Raw genomic sequence first — 26,452 nt, 5'->3', positions numbered from 1 at the left:
GTGGAATCCGGATTTATGTGGTTTTACATTCAATCAATATTCTTATCCGGAACTTGTCTTACATTTTTCCTCTGACGACTTTTCCAAGTCGGATTCACCAAACTCACTAAACTGAAGAAACTCATCATAAATTGCTCGTTAAAGCATGATGGAGGCCACCTGTTCATGTGGATGTGCATGTTTGGGATATTTTATCATTGGCATAATCACTGCCCCTAAAACTACCATATAAGGCAACCTGTTCTGCTCCATTTGTGGGAAGGTTTTTTTCACAAAAAAGTCAGCAAATGTGTAAAAAAAAAAAAAAAGACTTTCACACTGTCGAGCTTCAAGTCCTGCCAAAAAATGGTGAAATAGACTGATACACACACTGAAACCATTTCAACAAGTTTTATATTGAAAACTACAAATACAATTGCAGGGCTCAACAATAACCGATGGCCCGGGGCCAGTAAAACGTAACGTCGGGACAGTTGAACTAGCAACTCAACAGTAAAAACATTAGTCTTAAAAAACAAAACAAAAAAACACACTTAACATACTGCAGTTGTTTTGCAGCTCTTGGCGCGCACCGATGTCCAATCCAGAGTTGTAATTACATGATGGGAGGTTGTCAAATGTTATTTCTCTAATCTCAATCATGCGGCAGCTTCTGGGTCGAAAGTGAAACCATGCAGATGGAACTTAAAGCTGCATTTTCTCTAACGGCCAGCAGGGGGCGAGTTCCATAAGAAATAATGGAAAAATGTTGCTACTCAGCTGATTTATTACCCCAGTAAACATTTTAAATGAGTTTATAGTGTCAGTCGGTAGTTTCAAGTCTTCTTCAACACGGCATGATGTTCATTTAGTATATTACCTTGTGATTGACAAGTCGCTACCATGGCAACCTGTTCATCAGGATAGAGGTGACTCCTGTCCGCTGCTTTGTGTACGTTTTTCATAAATGGCTGTCGGCAGGAGAGAGAGCACGTCATGTTTGAGTCTGTTTAGTATGTTTTGTTTTAAAAGTAAATTGTTTTGTTAACCTTTATTTTTTTTATAATTTTAACTGTGATTACATTTAAAAAAACCAAACCCATGTCGCATTCTGCGCATACCCGCGTGCTTCTGGGAGACGCTGGACAGTGTTTGCCGTGAGATTATAACAATTATCATGGTAATTTTAAATTTGTACAATAATAGTGGTTTAACATTAAACCGGTAATCGTTTCATCCCTAATATGCAATACCTGACCTTTGCACCATAAGTCACCGCTCACCCCACCCTTTCTAAGAACACAGGAGAGGCTATAGTGGCTGGAAGGCTTTGTCGGTTCTTGTGCTAAATAATGCATGTGGTCCTCCATTTCTCTTCTTTTCTATTAAACCAGATGACTACTACTAACGTTACTTGTTCTTCTTCTTCGTATGTATTCAACATAGTAACGAAATGCACTGGACCTTTAAGGCATTATGATACTAAAGGCTTTTCCCCAGCGGAGAAAGGCAGGCTGTATTTACGTGACTCGTACAAAAGGTCGGGACCGCTCTTGAATTTCATTCATACCTAAAAGAAAATTGTATTTGTGGATGCCACAAATTCTCTTAAATCACTCGTTCGTGCAGCTTAAGAACAAATCTGGTTGCCAAAGCGGTTCTTGCAATAGGCCCAGTGTCTTGTTATGTGGAAATAATTGTGACTTATCAAACCACAGATGATGGTTCAGCCTTCAGAAATACAGGATTATTGTGTAACAGTGGATGTTCGGATGACTCACAGAAAACACTGAAGCTCTGCCGTGTGCACTGCTGCCAATTCTTTAAGATTAGATGTCTTGTTTTTTAACAACCCCATTTTAAGACGGAAATGTTTCCGAGTTTTTATCTTCATCCTGTCTTAAAGAGACGGGAAGGTTGCTGTTGTGAGAGGCCACGGGTTTGGTCAGTTCTTGTGTCATTATGATATTAAAGCATTTTGGATGTAACATGATGGAACTTGCAGACATCCTGTGGCGAGGACAGTGAGCAGTACACATGAGTCACTTCTGCTGTAAGATAACGAGGAAGAGGGGTGGTTGTAGTGGATTGTGTGTGTGAATCAGAGCTTGTGGTATCATATCCTGGTATTTCACCAACATGGCACTGAACCAACGGGGGCACTCCTGCCATCTGCCCCACACGCACACAGAAGTCATGTCTAATTAAGTAGAGAGTTGCTGTTCAGATAAATCTCTCCTCAGGGCATCATAACACGCCTGTGAAGATCTCACACTTTGAATCACTGAGTAGACGTGAATGCACAAAGGCTGGTTGCAAACTATAGTTATTTTTTTATTTTATTTACCAAGCTGCTATTTAAAGTAAAGCACAAGATTTTAGGATTGTTGTATTGCAAAGTGTTGAAAACCAAGTATGCCGGCCCAAATCCTCAGTCAGATTAGTTATATTCATTGATCAGATATCACCTGAATTAAAAAAAAAAAAATATATATTTTGAATTCAATTTGGCTCATTTTGTTAACTGAATAATTGCAGAAAAACATGTTAATACTCAGCAAAGTAAGATATCAAAAACTATGGTTTGGTTGTGTCATTATTAACATGATTCTTCAGGCATTTGAAACTCTACACAGCCCTAATCAGAACAAGAAATTACTTTATGCACATCAGATGTGGAGTGCTCAATAAAACAGTGTCTGGAAAAACATATTGCTTGCTTCATGTTTTCTCTACATTGTGCAGATGAATGATTTGTCTTCACAGCAGGTGTAGAAACAGTAAGCGAGGTATATAGGTTTCATATAGGAATTATTATGTAACAATGTAGGGCTCACTTGGTTTTAATATTATAGTATTTAATATAGAAAAACTAAACTGCGATTATAAAATGATTATTGATGCATCTTTTTTTTTTTTCCTATAAAGGATTTCTGGATAATTACTAAGCATTTAATTTGCACATTAAAATCCAAAAGAAACATCTCCTCATTAGCATAAAAGGACTAGTTTGCATCCCTAATTTACTTCATTAACCTCAGCTCCATGGTCACCACCTTCATTTATTTAACACCTAATTGTCAGATGACTCTGAAAACTTGAATATCAGGATGTAAAGGAACGTTATGTATACAGGACGGAGCTGGACACCAGTTTAGTCTAAGCTTGTACCTGATGTTGTCAACCCTTGACAAGTAGGTAAGTTAGCACTAATGACAAACAGCTGAGCTAATTAATATTAACGTTACATAACAGCCAAAAAACATGCTGTACTGGGGATATGTTAGCTAGCGCTAACTGCCTTCACTTTTCCAGCAGTGGGGGAAACTACAGACTTTTATTAACGGACACACTGTGACCTACACTGCACGTGTACTGCCAGGCTGAAACTTACTGCTAATATTTTTCTCAGCTAACTTTCACTGTCATGTTCTTCCGCTGCTCTCTCTGATTCACTCGGCCTCACACACAGAGCTCGCCGAGAGTCGAGTGTCACCATGCTCGCACAGTGTACGAGTTAAAATCATTACTTGCACATTGATATTGATGATTGTGTGACATTTTAGTAGGGTGGTTATTCTTGCGGCCGAATACAGGGGGAACCCTGGTCTGTCTGTTATGTGCCACAGACGGTACCGCCGCTGCACTTCGTGAGTTCCGCCTTTTGCGTTCCGTCAACATTACATTATCAATTAACATTTAAATAATTGTTGTTTTTTTTGACCTTTGTTAATCGATTCAGAATCTTCCATGTCTACATCGCGATGCATCTAAGAATGGCTTACTACTTACAAGTGGTCAGTCGTTTTTAAATCTTTAGTCTGTCTGCGAATTTAGATCTTATCTCCCGGCCTTATTACATCCTGTTTGAACTTCTTGTTTGTATTAAGAAACACTTAACAGCTCGGAAGAAAATCCGGTCCTGCTGCAGCTTCATGAGACCTTAAAGTTCTGCCGGGAGAGACACAGACAGCTTATTGATTTCTGTCTCAGCTATATCAGGAGTGACATTATGAGCTATCGACCTTCCACACTCCTGCATCTCTGCTGTCATCCATCCCTCCGTCCCTCCATCCTGACATGCTCAATACGTCACTTCGCTTTCACTCTTTCACCCTCATCTTTTCTCCCTGTTGTCCGTCTTTCCTTATTTTTCATTTTTCTCCTTCTCCCCACTCCTACTATATATATTTCTCTATCCACTCCTTTTCTTCCCTTTCCCTTCCACTTGTAGTTTCAGCTCCCCCTGATGTTCTTGGAGATTTGATTAGTGTTTGACAGTTACATTTATTCTCCTTGTTAACTCCTCTTTAAAGAAAAATGCCACTCAAAACAACCGTTGACCCGCCCTCTTTCCTTCAGAGTGTATTAAGTGGAAATGTGGGTGTGTGTGGTTATGTGTTTATGCATTTGTGTGCGTACGTGTTATCCATCCTGTACTGAAGGTGAACTTAGACGGCGCGCGCGTGTGTGTGGAATAGCAAATAGCTTTCAACTACGAGCTACAGACGTGTTAAGTTTCTACATGGGCACACACACACACACACAATAGTAAACAATTATTGACTGCATTACTGTTTAATAACCAGTCATGTCTATATATAATAACTGTGTGTAGTTATTTTGACTTAATAAACTGTGTACAATTACATTAAACACACATACACAAAAGCACACCTTACATCTACAGCCTAAAATGTGATGTTATCAAGGCTTAGTCACATCACCGATATTAAAATTTATAGTTCCTGATAGTTAGGTGGGGGGTGTGTGTGTGTGTGTGTGTGTGTGTGTGAGAGAGGGAGCGGTTGATTTCAAGGAAGTCTCACTGCTGACAGGAAAATAGGCAGCCTCATGTGAATATAGGCGTGGACACACAAACCGTGAATGCGCTCACTTTGCTGCAAAACTGACTACGCATATTATAGAAACGCACACATTATAGAAATACACACATTACCATATAGGGCTGTGTGGTATGACAATGTATTTAGTTTGACAATAGAAAAACGTCTATGGTATAAAATTATGCTCTATCGTACTGAAACAAATTAAGTCCTTTTTTTTTTTTTTTTTACGTGACATAAAGGCAATTTATTATTTTGGCCGGTAAAAAATATGTTTGGTGGATTTTTTTCCATCTACCAGTTTCACTGGCTGGTGAGCCAAAAAGTTAACTTCCACCTTGCATAAAATGCCATCTTTTGAAGCCATACTAGTTGATTGGTAGCCTATTGTTATTTTTATTGTTGTTATGGACAAGCAAGGTTATCTATTTTATTTTTTCTTGTTTCAAATAACTCTTACTTAAAATAACTGGGAAATTGTATCAGATCCTCCTCGGGCTGGACGATAAAACAATAATAATTATCGCAATATAATTCTTTTCAATAACAATATAACAAATGTTCAATTTTAAATTCAATGTTCGATTTTATTTACTCACAAAAATTTTTAATATGTTTATTTTGTTGAGGAAAAGGGACTGAAAAAAGTTTTTACTTAATTTTTTGCATTTTTGTTGACAAAGATTTTATCGTAATTGGTTTGAATGTTCTACCTCAGATTTGGCAAGCGATCCATTGTTTGGCCTCATGCGTTTACCATAAAGAAGAGTTTAAACCGCAATTCTTCAACTTTCACTCAGGAGCAAAAATCAGCCTTTAAACTCGAAAGAAATAACAATACGTGATAATAAGATATATGAAACTTTTTATTGTGTTAACATTTTTGCCCATATCATCCAGCCCTACATCCTCCTCATCCTAATTAGTTCATCATCACGGCTAGTATTATATGGGGAAAGACTCCAGCTTGTGAATTTTTTATATTTGAATGAGAGAGGAGGAGTGAAATAGTTTAGTGACCAAATAAATTGTGGCAAACAATTTTGCTGCATTCAGTTTAATTTTTTGATACGTGTGTTGAAAGTAAACAACGGAAAATTATTTTGTTAACTTTTGATCAATAAACTGACTTGAAAGATCTCTGCGAATGCTTTTTCCTTTAGTGGTGAGTCGCAAACCTCCTCCAAAAACGACAGTCACAAGTATAAAACGAGAGTCTCTTTAAACAAGTCACTTAACTAGCCTACACTAAAGACTCTAAAGAAGCAAACAGAGGAAAAGAGAGGCTGCACGTCCAGCTGATCAGACGCAGCTGCAGCCAGAGGGTCCGTGAGTAAAATCAGCTGATAGCTGCTGCACCACAAATGCGTTTAATTGATGTGATGGAACGCAGTGATCGATTTGTGACAAGTGATGTGAATAGCAAATAAAAAGTGTTAAATGATACTAGAAGATGAAACCAACGCAAAGCCAAGCTTGTGGTGATAAATTTACAACAGTGACGAACATGCCTGAGGCCGCAGCCGAAGGTTGCTAAAATAACGCATGGACTCTGCACATGCAGGTCTTTTTTTTATAATGGTAAAAGAGACATACTCTTTCTTTCGATTCCATTCGATACCATTCAAAAAGTCTTTTTTTGCTGTGATCTGGTTACAAAAAGTATTGATTGAAGTACTGGTTCGACTGGAGACGTTTCATTTCTACCCGATACTGGGCCTTTTTGGTTGATACCATGAAGGTATTGAGGAGCAGTACCCATGCCTTGTGTTCTAGTTCACCAAGACATGCTGTTGTTGGGATGTTAGCTATAGCAGCAGGAAAATCGCTTACCCTACATTTATGATGCAGAGAAATTTACACTGGGATATGAAATGACCTATATCGGGATATGAGATTTTGGCCACATCGCAGAGCCCTATTGGCATACACACTTAGTTATGTAATTTCTGAGTGTTGTGCTAGCTGCTAGGGATGAAAGAAAGAGGCGATGATGTGTGAAAGGCAATAAGACAAGGGGAGGAAATACAGAACAGAAGGAAGAACATAAGTGAGAATGAAAGGAGGCAGAGGGGGAGGGATAAAAAAAAGAACTTTTATGTCTATAATATCATGTGAACCCCTTATTTAAAATGACCTTGATGTTTGTAATGATTAAAAAAACATTCATAGCCTTACCCAACAATATGTTTTGTGATTAACTCCGTTTGTACAGACAGGGATGGTAAATTAAACAAAGAATGATGTAATGCTGTTCATTAAATTTTTCTGTCGGCTAATCGCATAGATGCTTTCAGAGAGCAAAGATTACAGCTAGAAGGACGACGTTAGGAGAGGGCATGGGTGATATGATGGATAACAGTTAGGATGACGTGTAATACGCACGCTGTCGAGATGGATAAGCTTAATGGGAGTTGTTTTCTAAATGCACACAACAAATAAATCGTTTAAGATAATCGTTTATCTTGGAATATGTTTAGTAAAGCTTTATCTGTAGTAAAGAGATCAGGACTTGGGATCTCTGTGGATTATGGCAAACTAATGGCTGCAAACATCAGTTATGCCCTTCAAATACAGCTAAAGACGGCTGCCTTTAGATCAGACCGATCCATCCTGATGTGTTCAGTCCAGAAATGCAGACTGTGGAGGATCCAGCTCATTGACTGACCTGAACTGTGCATTTGGAGAGTTGGGTAGGAAGGAGGAGGGGTGGATGAACATGAGTCAACAGGTAGAGAGAGATGGAGGTGATGAGGCAGTATGGATGACTGCAGTTCAGTAGAGGGTGTGGATTTATAACACACACACACACCCACACCGATATCACAACCCACTGATGGAGCTACACACAGTAGGTACCACCTTTTGAGCACTGAGGTTAGTTTTATGAACTGATGTTTTAGAATTAAAGTAATTGTTAGTTTGTGCTTTTAAAAGGCAACTTTTTAATCAATGAAAGTTGATAAGTTAATTCCTATTGGGTATAAGTTTCATTAAATATGGAAATAACACAAAAAAAACTGGATTTGGCAGATTTTGATGATTCTGCAGAAGTTTAGTGGCAGTGATTTTCATCCTGAGCTTAGAGTCATATTAATTGGAGACACAGATGAATAATCAGTAAGAGATTGAGCGACACAGCTGTAGACAAAGAGATACACAAATGGTATGCAAAGAAAGCAAAAAAGAAAAGTCACGTGGAGATCAGCCGTTTACTTCCTCTTCTCCACATGAACAGGAACCCACAGCAAGACTCTGCAAAACAACAAATAATAGGGAAGACAACAGGAGAAAAGGAAAAACAGAAAAAATGACTGTTGGTCTGGTTAAAAGAGTTTCTGAGTATGATTTAGACATAAAACTACTTAAATCTCCATATTCATAAACATTCACTGGCATCAGATTCAGTCAGATTCCTCCCACAGATTGGTCTATAAAATGTAAGAAAATGTGTTTCCCAAAGCCCAAGAGGACGTTTTCAAATGTCTTGTTTTTTTCCACAATTAAAATATATTCAGTTCACTGTAGAGGAGTAAATAAGCCAGAAAAGTTTAACATTTAAGAAGCTGGAATCAGAGAATTTGTGGTTATCACCTATCAAAATACTTGGTAATGAATTTAATAGTTGACAGCTAATTGATAAGTGTTGCAGCTGTAGTGGGGAAATAGTTAAGAGTGGCTTGAATTCAACTTCATAAACCAGCAACAGACCTCAGAAATTTGTGGCCACCGAGATGATATTATCGCAGATGCACAGTCCCAAATTGATGAGCACATCAAAGATTCTTACTCGTCTGTCTCTGTGATCTCATACCTGAAACTGACGAGCGTGCAGAAACAGATTTCTTTGAGCTGTGGGTTGAGATGTGCGTCCCTAGGACTGGAACATTTGGGACTCTTAGCAGCATCTCAGCCCTTATTTATGATGTGTTTCTGATGTGTAATAATTTGAGACAAAGTAAATCCTGTGTCATCAAAAGCAGAAAAATACTAACTGGGGGGGGTAATGCTTATGTCTTAGGGGTTTAAGTTACTGACAGTGAAAAGTAGAATCCCCAGTATAAGTCTATCGGTGGACCGTTGAGGACTCTCTCTCCCCCCATTTTCTGTCATCTCTCTACTGTCAGCTCTCATGTAAAAAAGAAAAAAAAACAAGCATGAAATTCCACCGAAATTCTTAAAATACTAGCTTAAACAATCTGCTCACAATTCTTAAAGAAGACCCGCTGTTGTCACAATAGCTAATTGTCCTCGTGTAAGGTATTCAAGGCCTCCACTATCTGACCCCGGCCTCTGAGTAAAATTAGTTGAATTTGGAGACTGAAAGAGTGACTGTAAGTACACATGCATGTGACAAACTCATAGCTAATTATGTGTTTAGGTTATCATGATGCAGCTCCACAAAGTCTGGCTGCTGCTGTAGAGAGACGGAGGGAGAACTGATTTCTTTTACTTCTAAGCCTCACTGCAGGCTCCAGGGCTTCAGTTTTCACCACAGTTTTTTAATCTGGAAAACAATTGATTGAGCCTGTCATCTAAGAGCTGACTTTCTGCCTCACAAATATACTAAACTTTGTGAACTTCAGTAGTTTAAAGAGAAGAAAGCAGTGCATGGCAACCCAGTACACCATGAAATGGAGTGAACAAAAGCAAAGCAGAGGGGAGAGATCTTCCTGCTGTTGCTGTTAAAGAAATGATTGAGTTATGTAAGAATGATAAGAGGAATGAGAAGTCAATACTCTCCTGTCTGTTTGTCTCGGTAAATGAAAACCTAATTGTTTCACAGATAAAGGACCAGGCAGTCCACTGTGTTGTACCTGTAGGACTTCACTGAACATACCATTAACCTGTTGTTGACGCACCCTACCTGTCTGCTTTCTCTTTTTGTCTCTCTCTCTTTGAGTCAACCAGCGTTGCTCAAACATGGCGTTAAACAAACCATCAACCTGCTGTTTGAACAGTCCAAACCCCTCGCGCCCTCTGTTGCTTCAGCACATTTGCACAGCGACTGTAGGTCTAAAACATAATTACCAGGGTAGTGGGCAAAATGTTTTTTTTAATTTTTATATGTATTTTGGGTGATATAGTCAGTGTATACTCTGAGCCTATACATTTGTGAGCTGTTTTTAAAGATTTATCTCTTCATTAGGAACAAATAGGCTCAAGGCTGAGAGCCACAGAAAGAGTAGTGAAGTCATAAAGTATTGAGAGAGGTACAAACATGTTAATGTTTATGGTCTTTCCATGGAATTTCTTTACAATAAGGACAACAAAGAAATAACAGGCCAATTAGATACAGATGTGGATACCCAAAGCCTAAACATTGTTGGCTCTTAATAAATGGAAAGTAAAACAAGTTAGTAGTGTAATCCTCTGTAGTGTGAAATTGCCAGGTTACACTTTCAAACTGGTTTCAAAGGAATCTGCAGCATCGCATTCTTTTTGGCAAATGCCTTCTCCGCACCGTGACACTGAGTGATTTATGATAAGAGGGTCCTCAATATTGCCATACACCACAAACCAGGATATTTCCCCTTCTGCAACCAGTTAGTCAGTAGTGGTAGATGGAAATGGTTTTCCAAACAGTCTACAGGGTCAACCTGTTTCCGCTCGAACAGATTTCAGATTTCTGTAAGATGCATTTAAAACGCACTCGGAATTACCCTCTAATGACATGAGAGCTTATTTATTTTTAATTTTCAAAGAGATGGTTTACACCATCAAAGGAGATTTGCTTTGTTTCTAAAGAGGAAGTGAACGTTTAAAACGCACCAGCATTTTTAGTCCCAGCGTATTCTTATCGTTTGGCTGCCACACAGTGAAAGTGGCAGGTAAGTCATGTAGGAATCATGCTACACATGCTGCAGAGACGCTTAGAGGAACTGACACATACACCTCTCCCAAATCTCAACATCGCTTGAACGTGTTAAACTCAAATTGTACAAGTATAATCTCTATTGTCTCTGAATGACATCCATGCGTTTGCTAACGTATAGATAGAGAAGCATGTTCCAGCCTTGATGCTCTCAACTTTCCTGAGGTTGAGCTCTAAAACCGGTTCATTTGAATTTGTGCTTTGAACCAGTTTCCCCTGAAAAATGTTTTGGCTCTTCTCTCGATAATACCCACACCTCGCCAAACTGTTATCTGATTATCTGGAAGATAAACAAACAAACAAGCAAGCAAACATTCCTACAGAAGCAGCAGGTACTAAGCAGTCAGCTGAATGCATGGCTGCACATGTAAAGGTAACACAGAAAGCTGCAGAGTACACACTCATTCACACACCAAATATCACGAACACAGTTAGGGATGTACTGATCCGACTTTTTCAGTCCTGATACTGATACATTTGCTTGGCAAATATTGCAAGTAGCCGTCAAACTTGTTAGCGTACAAGAGTGAAATGCCTCAAAACTGCTGACCCCTTGTGTTTAGCTTCCTCCATGCTGTGTTAGCTCTCCTAGCAAAATGTTCATGTCTACCGGTGCACTGCTGACGCTTTGTGTAGAACGCTCTTAATTGATTGAATAAATTGGCCCCGTAGATCAGCCTCATTGTCATAGATACTCGATCCCGCTAATTGAGCCGGCATCAGGGTGATATCTGATATCAGTATGTACAGCGTGCTAAATGCAACAGCCCAGCTGTGTTGTAACCTTAACAATGCAATCCTTGTTAGCTAGGTTTAGGGCTGGACAATAAAACAATAACAATAATTATTGCGATATAATTTTATATAATAAATGGGGGAGGAGGTTATACATTCACGGCCATAAAGCTAATTTGAATTGAGAGAGAGGGAGAGCTGAGTAAAGGAAAAAAAACTTTGAAAACAATATGTGGCGGTCAGCGTTGATATTGTGGCAGGCGGCTGCAAATAAATAAATGAATGTATGGGAAACACTGGGCTAATCAAGAAAATGCTCGTCAGATAAATTGATAATAATAATAATAATAATTATTAGCTGCAGCCCTATTCCACTGATATTTGAACCTCCTACCACAGCAGTGTTACTGCCTTTCCAGCTGACTGACTGACTGATGTATTACCAGCTCAGTGGCTGACTGACAAGTTGACGGAGTGACTAAATAAGGTCTTTCTATAGTCAGTCGGGACTCCAGAAAGGTCAACAGGGCACTATTCTCACTTTCCTGAGATGTCACGCCAATCCCACCTCAGCGCTCTGTCTCGGTCTTTTATCTTTCTGTCGGTCAGTAGAGCAAGTCAGGATTATCATTGTAGGATTAGGCGCTGATGGCAGGTGACTACACACACACAGACTATATGTAATCGTATACCTGGTCATGCCGTCTGGTTGACTAAGCAGATAGGATAACAACTCTGTATATCTTCTATACATGGAGAGCTCAGTCTCTGTGAATAGTTTACTGTGTCATTGCTTGTGGAGCATGCACACCATTTCCACTCATCTTAAAAGAGTTTTAGGCAGATACCAAAGCTGGTTATGAAATTTCTACAAAAGAGCATATCAATTTTCCAAGCCCAACAAAGCAACCAATATTTATTTTTGAGAGCCTGGGAATATATTTAATAAATATTTGGTAATATAACTCTATAAATTACTTATGATTCTTCACTTTATCAACGTTGTCGTCATGGTGATGGCACAGTTGATAAGACACATACCTTTGGTGTGAGAGACCCGGGTTCAATTCCCACTGTGACACATCCACCAATGTGTCCCTCGTTTTGGATGAAAGCGTCAGCTGAACGAGTAAATGTATATGATGTAACCATCATATTAGGTACAACCTTTGATTGATATTTAAAAATCTGAAACACAATACTGGCCTATAGTAATTTTTTTACATGGCAGAAATCTTTCATAAGGATCCCTTAGAGAGGTCATATTATGCTAATTTTCGTTTTCATAATTTTATTTAGGGGTTTTACCAGAATAGGTGGTAATTAATTTTCAAAAAACACCATTCTGGAAACTCACAAACGGCGAGGATCAGTCTCTTTTCCAATGACTTGTGCTCCACATCGTGCACAAAAAGTTCAAGACAATTCAACTTCGTCGGCGGGCGCATGCGTGAGGCGACCACTTCACCTCACTCTAACAGGGACACTTGGTACTGAACATAGACTGTTTATGTTGCTCCCTGATAAAAGAAAATGTTTCTACTGATACCTGTTCAGAAAAAAACAAGAAAACCGATTTATTTATGTTTACCTGTTGCTCAGAAGTTGTTATGTCTGTCTGTTATGATGATATGATCGTGGCTCTGGACTCTTGTTTTAACAAGCTAGATAAAAGGTAATTCGGTGGCAGATAGCTTTGGTTTTGTATTTAATTTAATTACATTAATGTTTAAGTTGAGATTTACAAGAAATATTTCATTGCTACTGTGTAAAGGGAATACTGCTGGTAAAAAGCACCTTATTTGTTTAAGTGTTTGCAAACCACATGTTATTGCACTTTTGTGTATAGAAGTACTTTTAAATTAAAAAAGCTAAATACACTACTTTAGAATTCATTATTTAATTTTTTGCTAAACAATGCGATTAATCGCGATTATCAATTTTAATCGTTGCCCAGCACTAGTTATAGGTTAATTGTGACCAAGAGAATTGCAACTAAAACAGGCAACAAACTCAAATCCAAGATAATCAAATACAAAATCAAAGACCCAAATGTCCAGTCACTACCTTTTTGTTACGGTTTCTTCTTCGGAGAAAGGACGGCTGTTTTGTTGGCAGCTGTTTTAACCCTCTGGACACCTTCAGTGACCCTTGTGGGCCCCAGGACCCCAATTTAGCAACTGCTGTTCTAAAGCTCTTAGTATCAAGCTGCAGTGGACTCTCAGACTCTGTCTGTCTGTGGTGTTTTCTGCTAAAACCACTGCTGGAATATTTTGTCTGCGACTGACTGTGAGATTCCTGGCAGTCACAACAAATCCGGACAGAATTTAAGGTTTAGGCGAGAAGTGCAGAGGGAACAAGAGCTGCACTCACTGGAGTACAAGCGGCAGGCATTTTGTAGTGTATGTTCTTTGCGTGTCGCTTAAAACTCCTGTCCAGGGCGACTTTCAGTGGCTGCTCAAGTAGGCTAAACTACATTTCTTAGATAGTCCATTGTAACTGTAACATATTGGGAAATCATAACGCTCCTAAACAATGCTAACAGACAACTCATGACCCACGTACACTTTTGAATTTATGTTGTGCATATACTAAGATGTTTATTAAGCTTATTTGTCAGTAATTGTTTGATTACAGGTTGCACTGACTTGAAGAAAGAACCAAACGTCCTGTACCGAATGTTTCTGGCCAAACACATATCTGTTACACCTTTTGAACTGTGTAAAGCTGATGATACACGGGGCAACATTTTGAGCAATGTTGCTGGGCAATCTTGCTAGTGGCAAATCTGACTGAAGTCTGATGTTTTGAACGGATAGCGGCGGTGCGGGGCGAGTGGTGAGGGAAGGGGATTACGGTAGTTATCTTTAGTCATTACCAATGACGGCAATGTTGCCCTTCATGATTGCTCTAAAAGTTGCTCTGTGTATCATCAGCTTTAGGCTTGTACCATTAAAGTTGTTCTTACTAGGTGTTGCTGGAGTTTTGACCTACCCTTTGGGCAACTTATCACCAAGCTTGTCCAGTCCTCAAATATTTCAAACATTAGATCTATTATAAATAAAACTATTTTAAATGTTGGAGATGCAGAAATTGTTGTACATGCTCTAGTTCACGTCTAGATTATTGCAACAGTCTTTGTTCTTATTTTAAAAACCTTAATGTCTACAGACTGTCAGGGTTTTAACCAGAACCAAGAGTTGCAATTATATTACACCTGTTTTAGCCTCTGAACATTGGCTCCCTGTTTGTTTTAGGATTGATTTTAAGATCTTATTGATTACTTTTAAGGTTCTCCATGACCTGGCTCCAGATTATATTTTAGATCTTTGAACTCCTTACAAACCTTTGCTTACTGTGAGATCTTCGGGCAGGGGTTTCCTGTTTAAAACTAAGAGGGACAGAGTTTTTGCTGTCAGGGCACAACCTGCTTGTGGAAATTGGAGCCGGTGTATTCATTTTAGTCTTATCTAGAAACACACTTTCATCAGAAAGCATTTCCTGATTTTATCTGAGCTGGTTGTGTACTTTACAGTTTTCTTTCTCGATTTATCTTTTCTTTCTTTCTTATATTTTATTTGTTATATTTTATTATTTATTATTCTAATTTTTCTATTCTGCCCCTCACGTATTTTATCAGTCACTGTGTTTTTCAAATCATCTCCCTCTCTGTGTGAAGTACATTGATTTAATAAGTGCACTAAAAATAACGTTTCGTATTTATTATTATTATGAGACCTTTTACCTTCTTTATGGACCTTGGAAGTGGGTGAAGTTGCCGGAAATCCCTACTCTCCTTCTGACATATAAAGAAAAAGCAGACAAAATTGTACATACATATAATAAGATGCCAGTTGGAGAGCACAAGAGGTACAAGACATTTGATTCCATACAAGTCCAGGCTGATTTATAGTCAGTTTTCCACACATGGATTTTCTGAACCATTAATACGGCTAACACCCCCCCCCGCCCCCTATGCTTGAAATGAGGTTTTGGAAAGATTACAATATGTTATGAATGCCTTCAATTGAAAACATTCTATTATCCTATCTAGAAATGACTTACTGCCTGAAATTTACCATCAATCACTCAATATCAGCCATTCAATAACCACTAATGGTTTCATCTCCAAAAGCAGAGCTTTCCATACAAATGCTATAAAATGGTTTTTGAGTTCAGCTTACCCTGAATGTACTTCATCTTAAGTTTTACTTGTCAGCTCATGTCTCTAAATCCCAATGTAAATTTAGTTCCAGCCTTAACCTACTTTGTCCCCTTTGGGATCAATAATTAAGTTATTGGAATGTGATGCATTTCTATTCATTTCTTTCCTCTCCTATTTATCCCAGGTTCACTTTGAGTTATTCACCAGAGGCATTCAGCCGTTCACCTGCAGTATTTCATCACGCAGTGCCGAGCCCCTGCTGCTAGTAAACCTGTCAGCCCCATGCTGTGTTCATGCCTGGCAAACAGCTTCAGCGGTGTGGAGCTAAGAGGCTAATGTTAGTGTTAGGGGTTAAATCGGTATTATCCCCTCTCTGGTGGACAGCAGATACAGAGGACAGACAGGGTGATGGGGTTTGTGAAAATAAAGAATGAGAGAAAGTGAGATTCAGCCCTTCATTCCAGCAGGGCTTTCCTGCATTTTTAATTGAATAACCAGAACACCGCACCAGCAGCTGTTGGTCACAGATGTAACCCAAGGTCAGAGCTGCAGCAGAACCAGACTTAGATTACATAATCAATCAGCTGCTGTTACAAAATGCAGACATAGAAACTGTTTTTACCCTCAACGGGAAGCGTTAAACACCGGGAAGATATTTTTAATCTCTGCAGAAGAAATAAACACAACATTTTTCCTTATGTAGAAACTTTGAACACCTTTCAGTGATATAAAAGATTTTGTTATTTCTGTTAAACTGTTGCACACATTTGTACATCAACTGCCTTTATTAGTGTGAGGAGATTTAGAGTTTATAGGATTAGTCGATTGAGCAAGATTTCACATTAGGTGGTTCCAGCTTCTCAATTGTGACTATTCACAGCTTTTTATACATTTTGGCTTCTTTAATTTCTGGCATTATCACTCTGGTGTTTCTTGTTTATGTCCGAATAGAAAATATTTATGAAAACAAGTGAAATTCATGCCACTGTGGGCTTTGAACAGGATTTGTGGCTCAGTAGTGATAAAACTGAACGTTAAGATGAGCTCAGAGAAAAAGCGGCAGGTTCATGGAGAATCAGTTACAGCTACATGACAACGGCATTGGTTTTCTTGTATTTGGCGCTGCTTTCTTTTGCTTCCTTCTATATGTTTGTGGCCGGCCGGAGAGACCCAGCATCTGTCCTCATGTGAAACCCAGAGAAGCCAAAAATAACAGTCAGCTGTTGTTTGGTTTTACGCTATTCAGTGCTGCTGTTGTTGGAAGCTGTAAAAGGAATCTTATATCCTTTATGCACTAAAACATATGCGGGTGTTTTTAAACACGAGTAAAGCCATTAAAAATAGGCGATCGAGTTTGCCTTTTTATTTTTCCCCCCAATTAGTCGCGTTTGGACTGCGCTGGAAAAAGGGGGTTAGTAAACAGTAAAAAGCAGCATGGAGCAGATATAAAGCCACAGCTGACAGACTGTTAGCCTAGCATGCTAATACTACACAAACATGGATGAGATGCTTTTAGACATCCACAGATGAAAGAGTCGTCCAGGAAAAGCTGGCAAGATTAGCGTGTCATGTTTATATCACTGCCGATCGGAGCTGGACCCGATCAATACCCGTGACTACTGCGGAGTCATTTGACCTGGAAGTGAATGCCCATTGTACCGTTCACACTGAAAACAAGAGCCAGACGTTAGCAGGTGCTAGTGTTTTGTTTTTGTCCAGCAAAAAAAAGGGGGCTTTACATTGATAAGGAACACGAAGATAAAAGAGAGCAGCAATCAGTCGATTAGTTGACAGAAAACTTTCTTTCTGCATTGATCAGCTGAGCTCCAGTAATGCTGATGTTTGACTCCAGAGGCTAATCTTTCCTGAACTGATTTCCTGAACTGATTTCTCCTCACCACCTGAATTAACAGAAGTTCATTAAACTCAATATAATTATTTTTTCAGTGGGAATTCACCAGTAAACAGTAAAATATTATGATAAAGTAATCAAATATATGTAATTTTGACTCTCCATCAGTTAGTGTTGTATCCAAACATTGCAGTTCTGCACAGAGAAATACCTGACGAGTTCAGTTCTAATACTTTAATAATAGCGCTCTCTCCTTCATTAAGGTCATAAGCTCTTTAGGATTATTGGTATGAAATGCATATTGTTACAATTTTGGGTTTAATATCTCAGTTAAAACTCTGTTGTGGTCAGACTTGTGTAATGCTGTCTGAGGCTTAATGTCATTGATGTTCTGTGTTTTCTCCAGGCCAGTTATCCTACGTGGGAGGACTTTGTAACCAAAGGAGCCAAGCTACAATCACAACTCAGGTAACACACACACACACACACACACACACACACACACTCTTAATCTCGATGTGTAATAATTGTTTCTCTAACTGATCCCACTGGCTGCCAGATCATACAACAACTACTGGCTTCTAGGGCTGTACCTGAATAAGAATATTTCCAAGTCAGCTCTGACTCAACATTATAAATTTTGCATTTTCACCTGTAGGGCAGCCGCCCCAGACTAAACTCTAATAAAACTCTACATGTCAAGACTCATGTTTTAGTGCCTTTGGTCATCATCAGTGACATAAAAAAAATCAGATTTGCACCAAGTCAAAGAAATAAAAAGTATGCATCCTGGTCATAGTTCAGTTTTACAATCCACACACTGCTGAGCGTGTGTGTTGTGTTAAAATAACATTACTGCAAAATGGTGAGAAGTTTGTCTTTGGTAACAAATTGTGTGTAGCATTAAAATATTTTAAACAATAACAGCTCACAGTTCTTGTGCCCTGGGGCTTTCTACTGGGTGCTGGCCAGTGGTTGACTTATTGCTGAACTCTGCAAAATGTCACCACCAAACATATTCAGGTTATTGTTGCTGAACTTTACATGAAAGCTGCTGTGTTCTGTCACACAAACACATGCACCCACACAGTGACCCAGTATTTGGCTCAGTGTAATAACAGTATAATGGCTGTGTTTCCCAGTAGGCCAGTTTACTTTTGATAAGCATCACTCTGCCTGCTGCAGCCAGTCACAGTCTATTAGCCCTGCCAGTCAGCCAGCTACACACACACACAGACACAGAGATGCAGGCAAAAATAGGACATCCATGCTGTTCAAACCGCTCTGTTTAATGCTACTCAAAAGATCTCCTGGGGATAATTTGCACACATAAACACACATTTGCTCCACAGTTGTTTGTTATTGAACTGTCATAAAAATCAAATGCCCTTTTTAAATATGAAACATGAAAAACATTGATGTGTCAAGACTTGTTAAAAAAAAATGTTTATAAGCAATTCAGTGATCATAATTATTAAGTACTAGTGCAGTGCCCCTTAAGAGGGGCCTATGTGATGCCTCCATACCTTTTTTAGCAGTATAGTGCTTGGTCAAAATGTGTGTCTCACATTGATTTCACCTACAGCACTAATAACTCTAAAACAACAGGACAATGGCGGAGATACTGCTAGCTATTCAGCGCTTCCTTAGAACTTCATAAAACTCTTTACAACTCAGTTTCATCACATTCGTTTCTAACGTACATCAAACCTGTGTTATGACTAACTCCTTTTCAACAATTCACTACCACATAGGATAATATAAGCTCCCGCCCCTGCGTGCGTACCCCACCCACGTTGTTGCTGAGCGGCTCGCGCTGTACTGTAGTTTATTCATTCTGAACGTGACGCGTTTCCAAATTTTACCAAATACAACATTTCACTCCCTTGGGTCTCCAGCAGCACACCCACTACATTTGAAGTCGATCGGATGTTTCTCAACATTATGAAAATACAAAACGCACACAAACAATCAGAGATTTCTGCCTTTATTAGAGAGATGATTTTCTAGACTTCTGGCCATTCCTCCCAGCCCAGCCTCTGGGAACCCAGATCTTCACCAGAGAACAGATAAATTGTTTAAATAGTTTATTGTCAAAGAGCTTCTGTTGTGGCTGAAACTAGAACAGGACTTCACATGATTCACATGTAACCTGTAGACAAATCCTAAGGCTCCAGACAGAAACATTTGTGGTTAAATTTACATAATTGACATAATTGTGGCCTAAAGGATGGACTGGAGTCCTCAGTGTAGAGGGCTGCAATGGGATTGACATCCTACAGGACACAACTGTTGTGGGTGTGGTCTTTATCTTTGTCATGGGATGAAATCATATAGATGAAAATATGAGTGACTCTAACTATCCACGTAATTGTGTTTTGTTTCAATCAACAGATGCTTTTTGGTGAAAAGTGTCATTGTGAAAAAACAAATTAAATGAAAACACCTGATGTAAACTCTGTAACAGTGAAAAGAAGCAGGAAGCTATAACATTTCATATGAGTTTTAAAAATGTTGGAATATTCCAGGGTTATATATTCTGTTTCGCTTTCAGTCAACATAGTTGTGTCGTTGGATACATTTGATACAGTTATTTGTACATAATTATTTTTATTTTAGATCTGATAAAGTTGTCATTTTAGCAGCACTTGCATCTTTTTAGCATTAATTTTCCCCTGTTGCATTAGGCAGAGTAAGTTTTACTGCTTGAGGTGGGAATAATTACAAATTTAGCTCATGCAGCCTGATGGGGGACATTGATAAACAGCCCCAGTCTGACCTCTAGTTAAGTACCTGCACTTTAAAGCAGCATGTACCAGCTGAACAAAGACAAACCAGAGCTTGTGTCAGACTCCAGTGGGGTTTCTAGTGTCTTGTTGAGGAATGTGGGACCGTGAGTTTTCCCGCAGCGCCACCAGAGTGTTCAGGCAGCCGGGGATCATGGGACGGCAGATCAAACATGTCTGTGGAAACATGAGACCATGGCAGTGTGCTTTAATTTTATGTTTGTTGTACAAGCAGTATTTATTTTTTTTTACCTCAGATGTTACAAGTGTTTTAGTGTCCTGTGCCTCGTTGTTCTTACTGCTAGGTTTGTTGCATTGTTGGCTCATCTCAAGGTATTTTTGTTATTTTAACATCTATTAGTTATTTCAGTTCTTCCTTACACACAGTGCAAACTTCAACTTTCAAAAGATGATGCATACTGTGTGTGTGTGTGTGTGTGTGTGTGTGTGTGTGTGTGTAATATGAAAAACAGTTTCCACTGAGGTCGGACCAGCACACACTTGGACACCGAGACACAGACTATTGACAGCAGTGTCATCTGATCTTCTTAGTTAGGTTTTCAGGGTAATGATGATGTGTTTGTGTGTGTGTGCACAGCTACAGAAACAGACCTCGCTGGTAATGTAATGTGTGTGCGCGTGCACATTACATTACATTCCACACACACACACACACAGAGAGAGACAGACAGAAGGTCCATTGATGATGATAGTGTGTGTGTGTGTCAGAAGGTCTCCAGTTGCACTCCTAACACTGGCCTTTGAGGGCGACTGGCCTCTCACGTGGCTCCACAAACCCTGCTTCCAAAATAAAAGTCCTTTATTTTTCCTTTTTAAAGCCAGGCAGAGGTTTGTTTATGATGTGTCCTCTGCAGCAGACTGTAATCTACCGCCTGCTGTGTTTCTTTGATTTTAACCAGAGAAGTTTTGTTATTTATTTATTTAGCACAAGTAGGAGGCACTCCCATTAATGGGATTGTATAGCATATTCATCATATCGAATATGTAGCATTTAAAGTACATTTGAGATGCTGCCAAGTTCTTGGGAGTATTTTATGCATTATTTCACTTGATTCGCTTGATGATTGGTTTTGTATAAATCCAGATTCACTCAGAATATACATAGTTATATAATATGTGTATGTAATGGATTCAGTTAATAGATGTATAATGTTTGTCTGTTGTCTTCAGGACGACCCTCGTGGTGACCGGAGCCTTCCTGGACGCTTTTCAGAAGGTGGCAGACATGGCGACCGGGACCAGAGGTAAAAACACACAGATAGATGCAGTTAGATTTTGTTCTTGGCTATGGGCCAGGCACACCAAAAGGAATATCATTCTGAGATTAGCCTTGTCCGTGTCTGTATGTGCATCCTTTAAGTGAACCAAGAGACATGTTTCCTTCCTTCCTTCTTACTGTGTGATCTTTCACTGTGTCTCTCTTTTTATTATAAATAGTGAAATCACAAGGGAACTAATTGGCTCTATTAACTCTCAGTGGACCAGGGTGTGATTGTAATATACTTTATAGTCTATATTATAGTATATGATACTCGTGATGGACATTGAAAGAAAAAGGGATCAAAAGTGATGTGGCAGAACCAGAAATAGTCTTGGCGTCTACATTACACACAATGCCGGTGTGTTACGCTAGTAGCTAATGGAGCCTGGAGTCTCTAGTCTTCGGCAGAGATGAGGAGGCTTTAAATACAACTGTAAACAGACTTTAATGTGTAAAATCAGTTCACTTCCCGTTTAATTTGTCATCTGCTGTAACAGCCTCCACGCCTCTGGGAAGGCCTTCCATGAGACGTTGGAACCTGGCTGCAGGGATTTGCTCCCATTCAGCCATAAGAGCATTAGTGAGGTCCACACCGATGAAGGCCTGACTCACAGTCGGCGTTCCACTTCATCCCAAAAGTGTTGGACAGGATTGAGGTCAGGGTTCTGTGCTGGCCTGTCCAGTTTTTCCACACCAAACTGGGAAACCATTTTTTTATGGACCAGGCTGTTTGCAGACGATACAGACGAAAAGCGCAGTATTGTCTAAAATATTACTTTGTGCTTTAGCATTAAGAGCCTTTGTTTTAACTCAAGGCTATATTTGTGGACCGAGATGGTTTATCATGCTTTCAGTGATGTCTTTTTTTTTTTTTTAAACCAAATTAAGAAACTGGCCTACTTCAAACAGAACATATTGTCTGCTGTGAATAATGTATTGATGCAGACTATAGACTCTATATAAATACATGGAGGATGTAGATGTGGACTACCAGTGTATTCAGACCTGCAGTGATTGTGTGTTGGGGCTTTAAGACAGTCAGCTGGTGGTAACACGCAAGTCAGTTGGTATTTAAAGGAAATCCAGTTAAATGTGGGTGTGTGGGAGGTGAATTATGGCCACTCCCCTCCATGGAAGCCTCTGCAGACCTGCTCTGTCATGTCTGAGTGTTGATACCCTATGGGGGTAAATCGAGTTCAGTATCATTGTAAATGCACAGTGTGTGTCACAGATATATTTTACAATTTGTAAATGCAAAACATGATCCACAGATGGATTCAAAATCCACAACAAAAACTCTCCATGATCCATAAATATAAATCAGTACTTGAAAACCAGAATTTGAATGAATGCCAGAGGATTTTCTTGCACGTGAGGGTCATTCTACTTGTAGATTGTTTCGCATTTGTTTTAAGCACTACCAGCAAATGTAAATGCTCCGTATTTGTATTACTCCTTTCTAGTCTTTGCAACCACTCAAAGCGCTTTTACACTACATTGCGTTCACCATTCACACACATTCATACACTGAGCCTAAGTGCTCAAACAGAAACTAGCATTCACACGCATTCATACAGTAGTGGAACAGCCACCAGAAGCAATTCGGGGTTCAGTATCTTGCCCAAGGACACTTCGACATGCAACCTGGAGGAGCCGGGGATTGAACCGCCGATGTTTCGATTAACAAGCAACCCGCTCTTCCTTCGGAGCCATAGCCGGTGAAAATTAAGTCTGCTAATCAGAGGTATTGCTTCTATGTGATGTCACGTTTCTTCAGTAAGCTTTCAAAATAAGAGCTGAAATGTGTCAGAACGTGTACATCATCTACTCTGCGTCTAATCCTGTGTGGAAATTGTTTGTGTTCATGATAACTTAAGTGCTGAATAATCACCCCCCTTTAATAGTTTGGTTTGTGAAGTGTGCCTTTGTAATACTGTTTTATATTTCAGTACTATGTATGCTGCAATCTCTTTCTGCTCTTGCTAACCCATATGGTCTGGAAAGATTGGAGATTGTTTCATTTTGCTCCGTCACCAGCGGCTGCATATTCAGCACACACTGACAACTGACCTGGTATACTCTTATGCGTTTTATATGTATGTGATTTTTGCAGTAGTAAAGTAGCATTCTTTTTAAGGGTATCCTAATAATTTTAACTCAAAGTATAGTGTCCATCAGGTTGGGCGTTGCCTCTGCTCTTCAGAGAGTAGTCCGTTAGAACTGACTGACTGAAGACAAGCCATTGAGAGTTTGTGCTTAGCCTGTGTATCTAGTACCTACCAATCTTTCAGGGGTTCAGGCAGTAAACCAAACAGCCACCCAAATTTATTTGTAGATTATAATTGTAGATCATGAATAGTTTGTGGATTCCGAATCTATTTATAGATCGTGTTTCGTGTTTACAAATTGTAGTATACATTTGTTTCACAGTCTGTGCATTTACAATGAGATTTGCATTGAGTTACCCCCATACGACACACATTAAGAAATAAACTGTAAAGATTTAACAGTTTGTTTGTTTTTTGGGGGGGGGGGCTGTGCAGGTTGACACTTAGATGAACATGAAACACAACCTCTAATAGCACAAATTGAGCAGACTGCAGATAAATAACAGTCAGTTAAATACAGAGATTAATGTGAAATAAGCAGCTTCAGATCACATTGTGCATCGCATGACATTAACTTACGCATAACTAATGCCTGAACATCTCAGTATCATAAGGTATCATCATGCATCTCATGTCACAAGACGTACAGTTAAACACCAAATTTCTACAGCCCACAGTCACACACAGAGCAGTCAGCACCTACAGCACGTGTTTATCTCTTTGTTAAACTTGCCTCATTTTGTGGTTCGACAGAAAATTGATCAACTGTCTTCAGAATCAAATCTATAGAGGATATTTCAAAATCACCACCAAGTGACATTCAATAAAGAGTATGAAGGTTAAAGATAACACAGCTGTTTGTGTAAGCATCGGCTGCTTCAGGGATTCAGATAGTGCTGAAACTGTTAGTCAGTTAATCAATTAGCTGACAGAAAATTAACCAACAAATTGATTAAAGCAAAAATGCCAATCACTGTCTGGTTCCAGCTTCTCAAATGTGACGATTTGCTGTTTTATATCAATACAAATTGAATATCTTTCAGTCTTGGGCTGTGGGTTGGACGAAACAAGACATTTGAAGATCTCAGAAATTAAGCTGGGTATTTTTTTATTTTATTTAATTTTTTACTATTTTTAATCAAAAATAATCTTTCTCCATCTTCCCACTGGACATTGTATATTTCCTTGCAACACAACATTCATACTACAAAATGCTCCAAACCTGACAGAAAACTTCAAATAGAAGAACTCCACAGAATAAATCACATCTGTAAATATAGTGCATATAGCTCTTGTTCTTATTTTTCTACTATATATTGTTTTTTTATTTCCCATTCTATTTTTCTACGTGTTGTGTTGGATCAGTAAAGTCTGTTTTATCATGTGACATCTTATCTGCTTCTTGTGTCTTGTTTGAACAACTTGAGTATGTGATATCATGGATCATCCCATTGGTTTTAAAAGCTCCAACAATGTTCAGCCTGCGCTGAGAGACGAGTGTTAAACAGGAGTTCTTTGGTAGAAATCCGTTTTGATTCCTATGATTTAGCTCTACTTGGTCCTGGTCCTTGGTCCTTAACCCTTCCTGGCTCTGCAGTGGACACACAGCCATTTGTTAGCAGTTAGCTCAGTGGGGGATCTGAGCGATATGACAATAGAAAAATGTCTATTGCTTATGCAAATTAATTATGCTCTATCATTCCACATACTGCATGTTGACCTTGATCACATTCCGCTGTTCTCTGTGTGTGTACGCATCTGTGTTGTGTGTTTGACGGCTGCCTCCCTCTCTTTGGAAACCTGCACCTGTGCGGCTGACTTGCAGACTGAGTAGTGCTCAAATTTGTTTGTGTTCTCTCAAATCGTTTGTCGTCAATATACTTCAATGCTGCTCCTCCTCCGTTCTCTCACTCAGCTTCTTCAGCCTGTCAGCTGCTGAGTGTGAGGGAGAGGGACAAAAGAAAAATGGAACAGCTAACTTTAAGAAGGGCACTAATTACCTCTATTCTACTACACACACACAGTTACACTTTTGTACAGTACACTGCGTTGACAAGTCTTGTCAGCATGTAAAAACACTTAATTCTTTCTCCCTTTCAGCCCCTCATAACACCCGCAGGGGACACTCTCTGGTGTGTGGGGGGGTGTCAGAACCGGTCTGGTGGGTGGGTGTGTGTGTGTGTGTGTTTTAAGGTTGGTTGTGATTGTAATGCCATGTCATCATTTTTATGTGATCTTAGAGGTTGGGAAATGCTGTTTGTCAATGCACAGTGGTACTACACACCTGGTGTGGGAGTTTCTCTGTGAGGGAACCTGCCAGAACTTATTTCGGTGTCAACTGACTTTAACTGTCGTTTATCAGTGTGCATGCCTTATAGACACTGACAGCTGCCTTGTGATCTGTCAAAACTTGTAACATCAGGAACTGAACTCAGGTGCAACAATTGAGAATCATTGAATAAATGGGTTGGCACCTCACTATATGTCAGACCTCTTGCAAGTTTACACCCCCTCAAGGTCACTTAGGTCTACTGATCACTTCTGCTTATCGCTCCAAAAACCAGGGGTGACCGGGCTTTTTCAGCAGGAGCCCCTAAACTATTGAAAGAGCTACCTCCACAGGTCAAAATGGCCCCTGCCCTTGAATCTTTTAAATCCCTTCTGAAAACTCACTCAGCTATGTGGTCTTCTGTTGTTTTTATGTGTTCTGTGTGTTTTATGTTTTATTTCTTGTGCGGCGCTTTGCAAACCTGTGTTTTTTAAAAATGGATTGGATTGGAATAAAAACACTTGTCATTTAGATATATATTAAAGCCAGTGCAC

General features: G+C 39.3%; 1 protein-coding gene across 2 annotated transcripts in view; it reads left to right on the top strand.

Annotated features, from left to right (window-relative positions):
- mtss1 (MTSS I-BAR domain containing 1) overlaps positions 1-26,452 on the top strand; it is a 69,650-nt gene that overhangs the window by 3,686 nt on the left and 39,512 nt on the right. For both annotated transcript variants that reach the window (XM_038695706.1, XM_038695707.1), the window contains exons 2-3: positions 17,860-17,921; positions 21,431-21,504. In XM_038695706.1, coding sequence (XP_038551634.1) covers positions 17,860-17,921; positions 21,431-21,504 — 136 coding nt within the window. The remainder of the gene's footprint in view (positions 1-17,859; positions 17,922-21,430; positions 21,505-26,452) is intronic.

Source organism: Micropterus salmoides, unplaced genomic scaffold (assembly GCF_014851395.1).
Source record: "Micropterus salmoides isolate LMB-PRFRI ecotype aquatic unplaced genomic scaffold, ASM1485139v1 Ms_hic_scaffold_4, whole genome shotgun sequence".
Taxonomy (NCBI): domain Eukaryota; kingdom Metazoa; phylum Chordata; class Actinopteri; order Centrarchiformes; family Centrarchidae; genus Micropterus; species Micropterus salmoides.
This window is presented reverse-complemented; position numbering and strand designations above follow the sequence as displayed.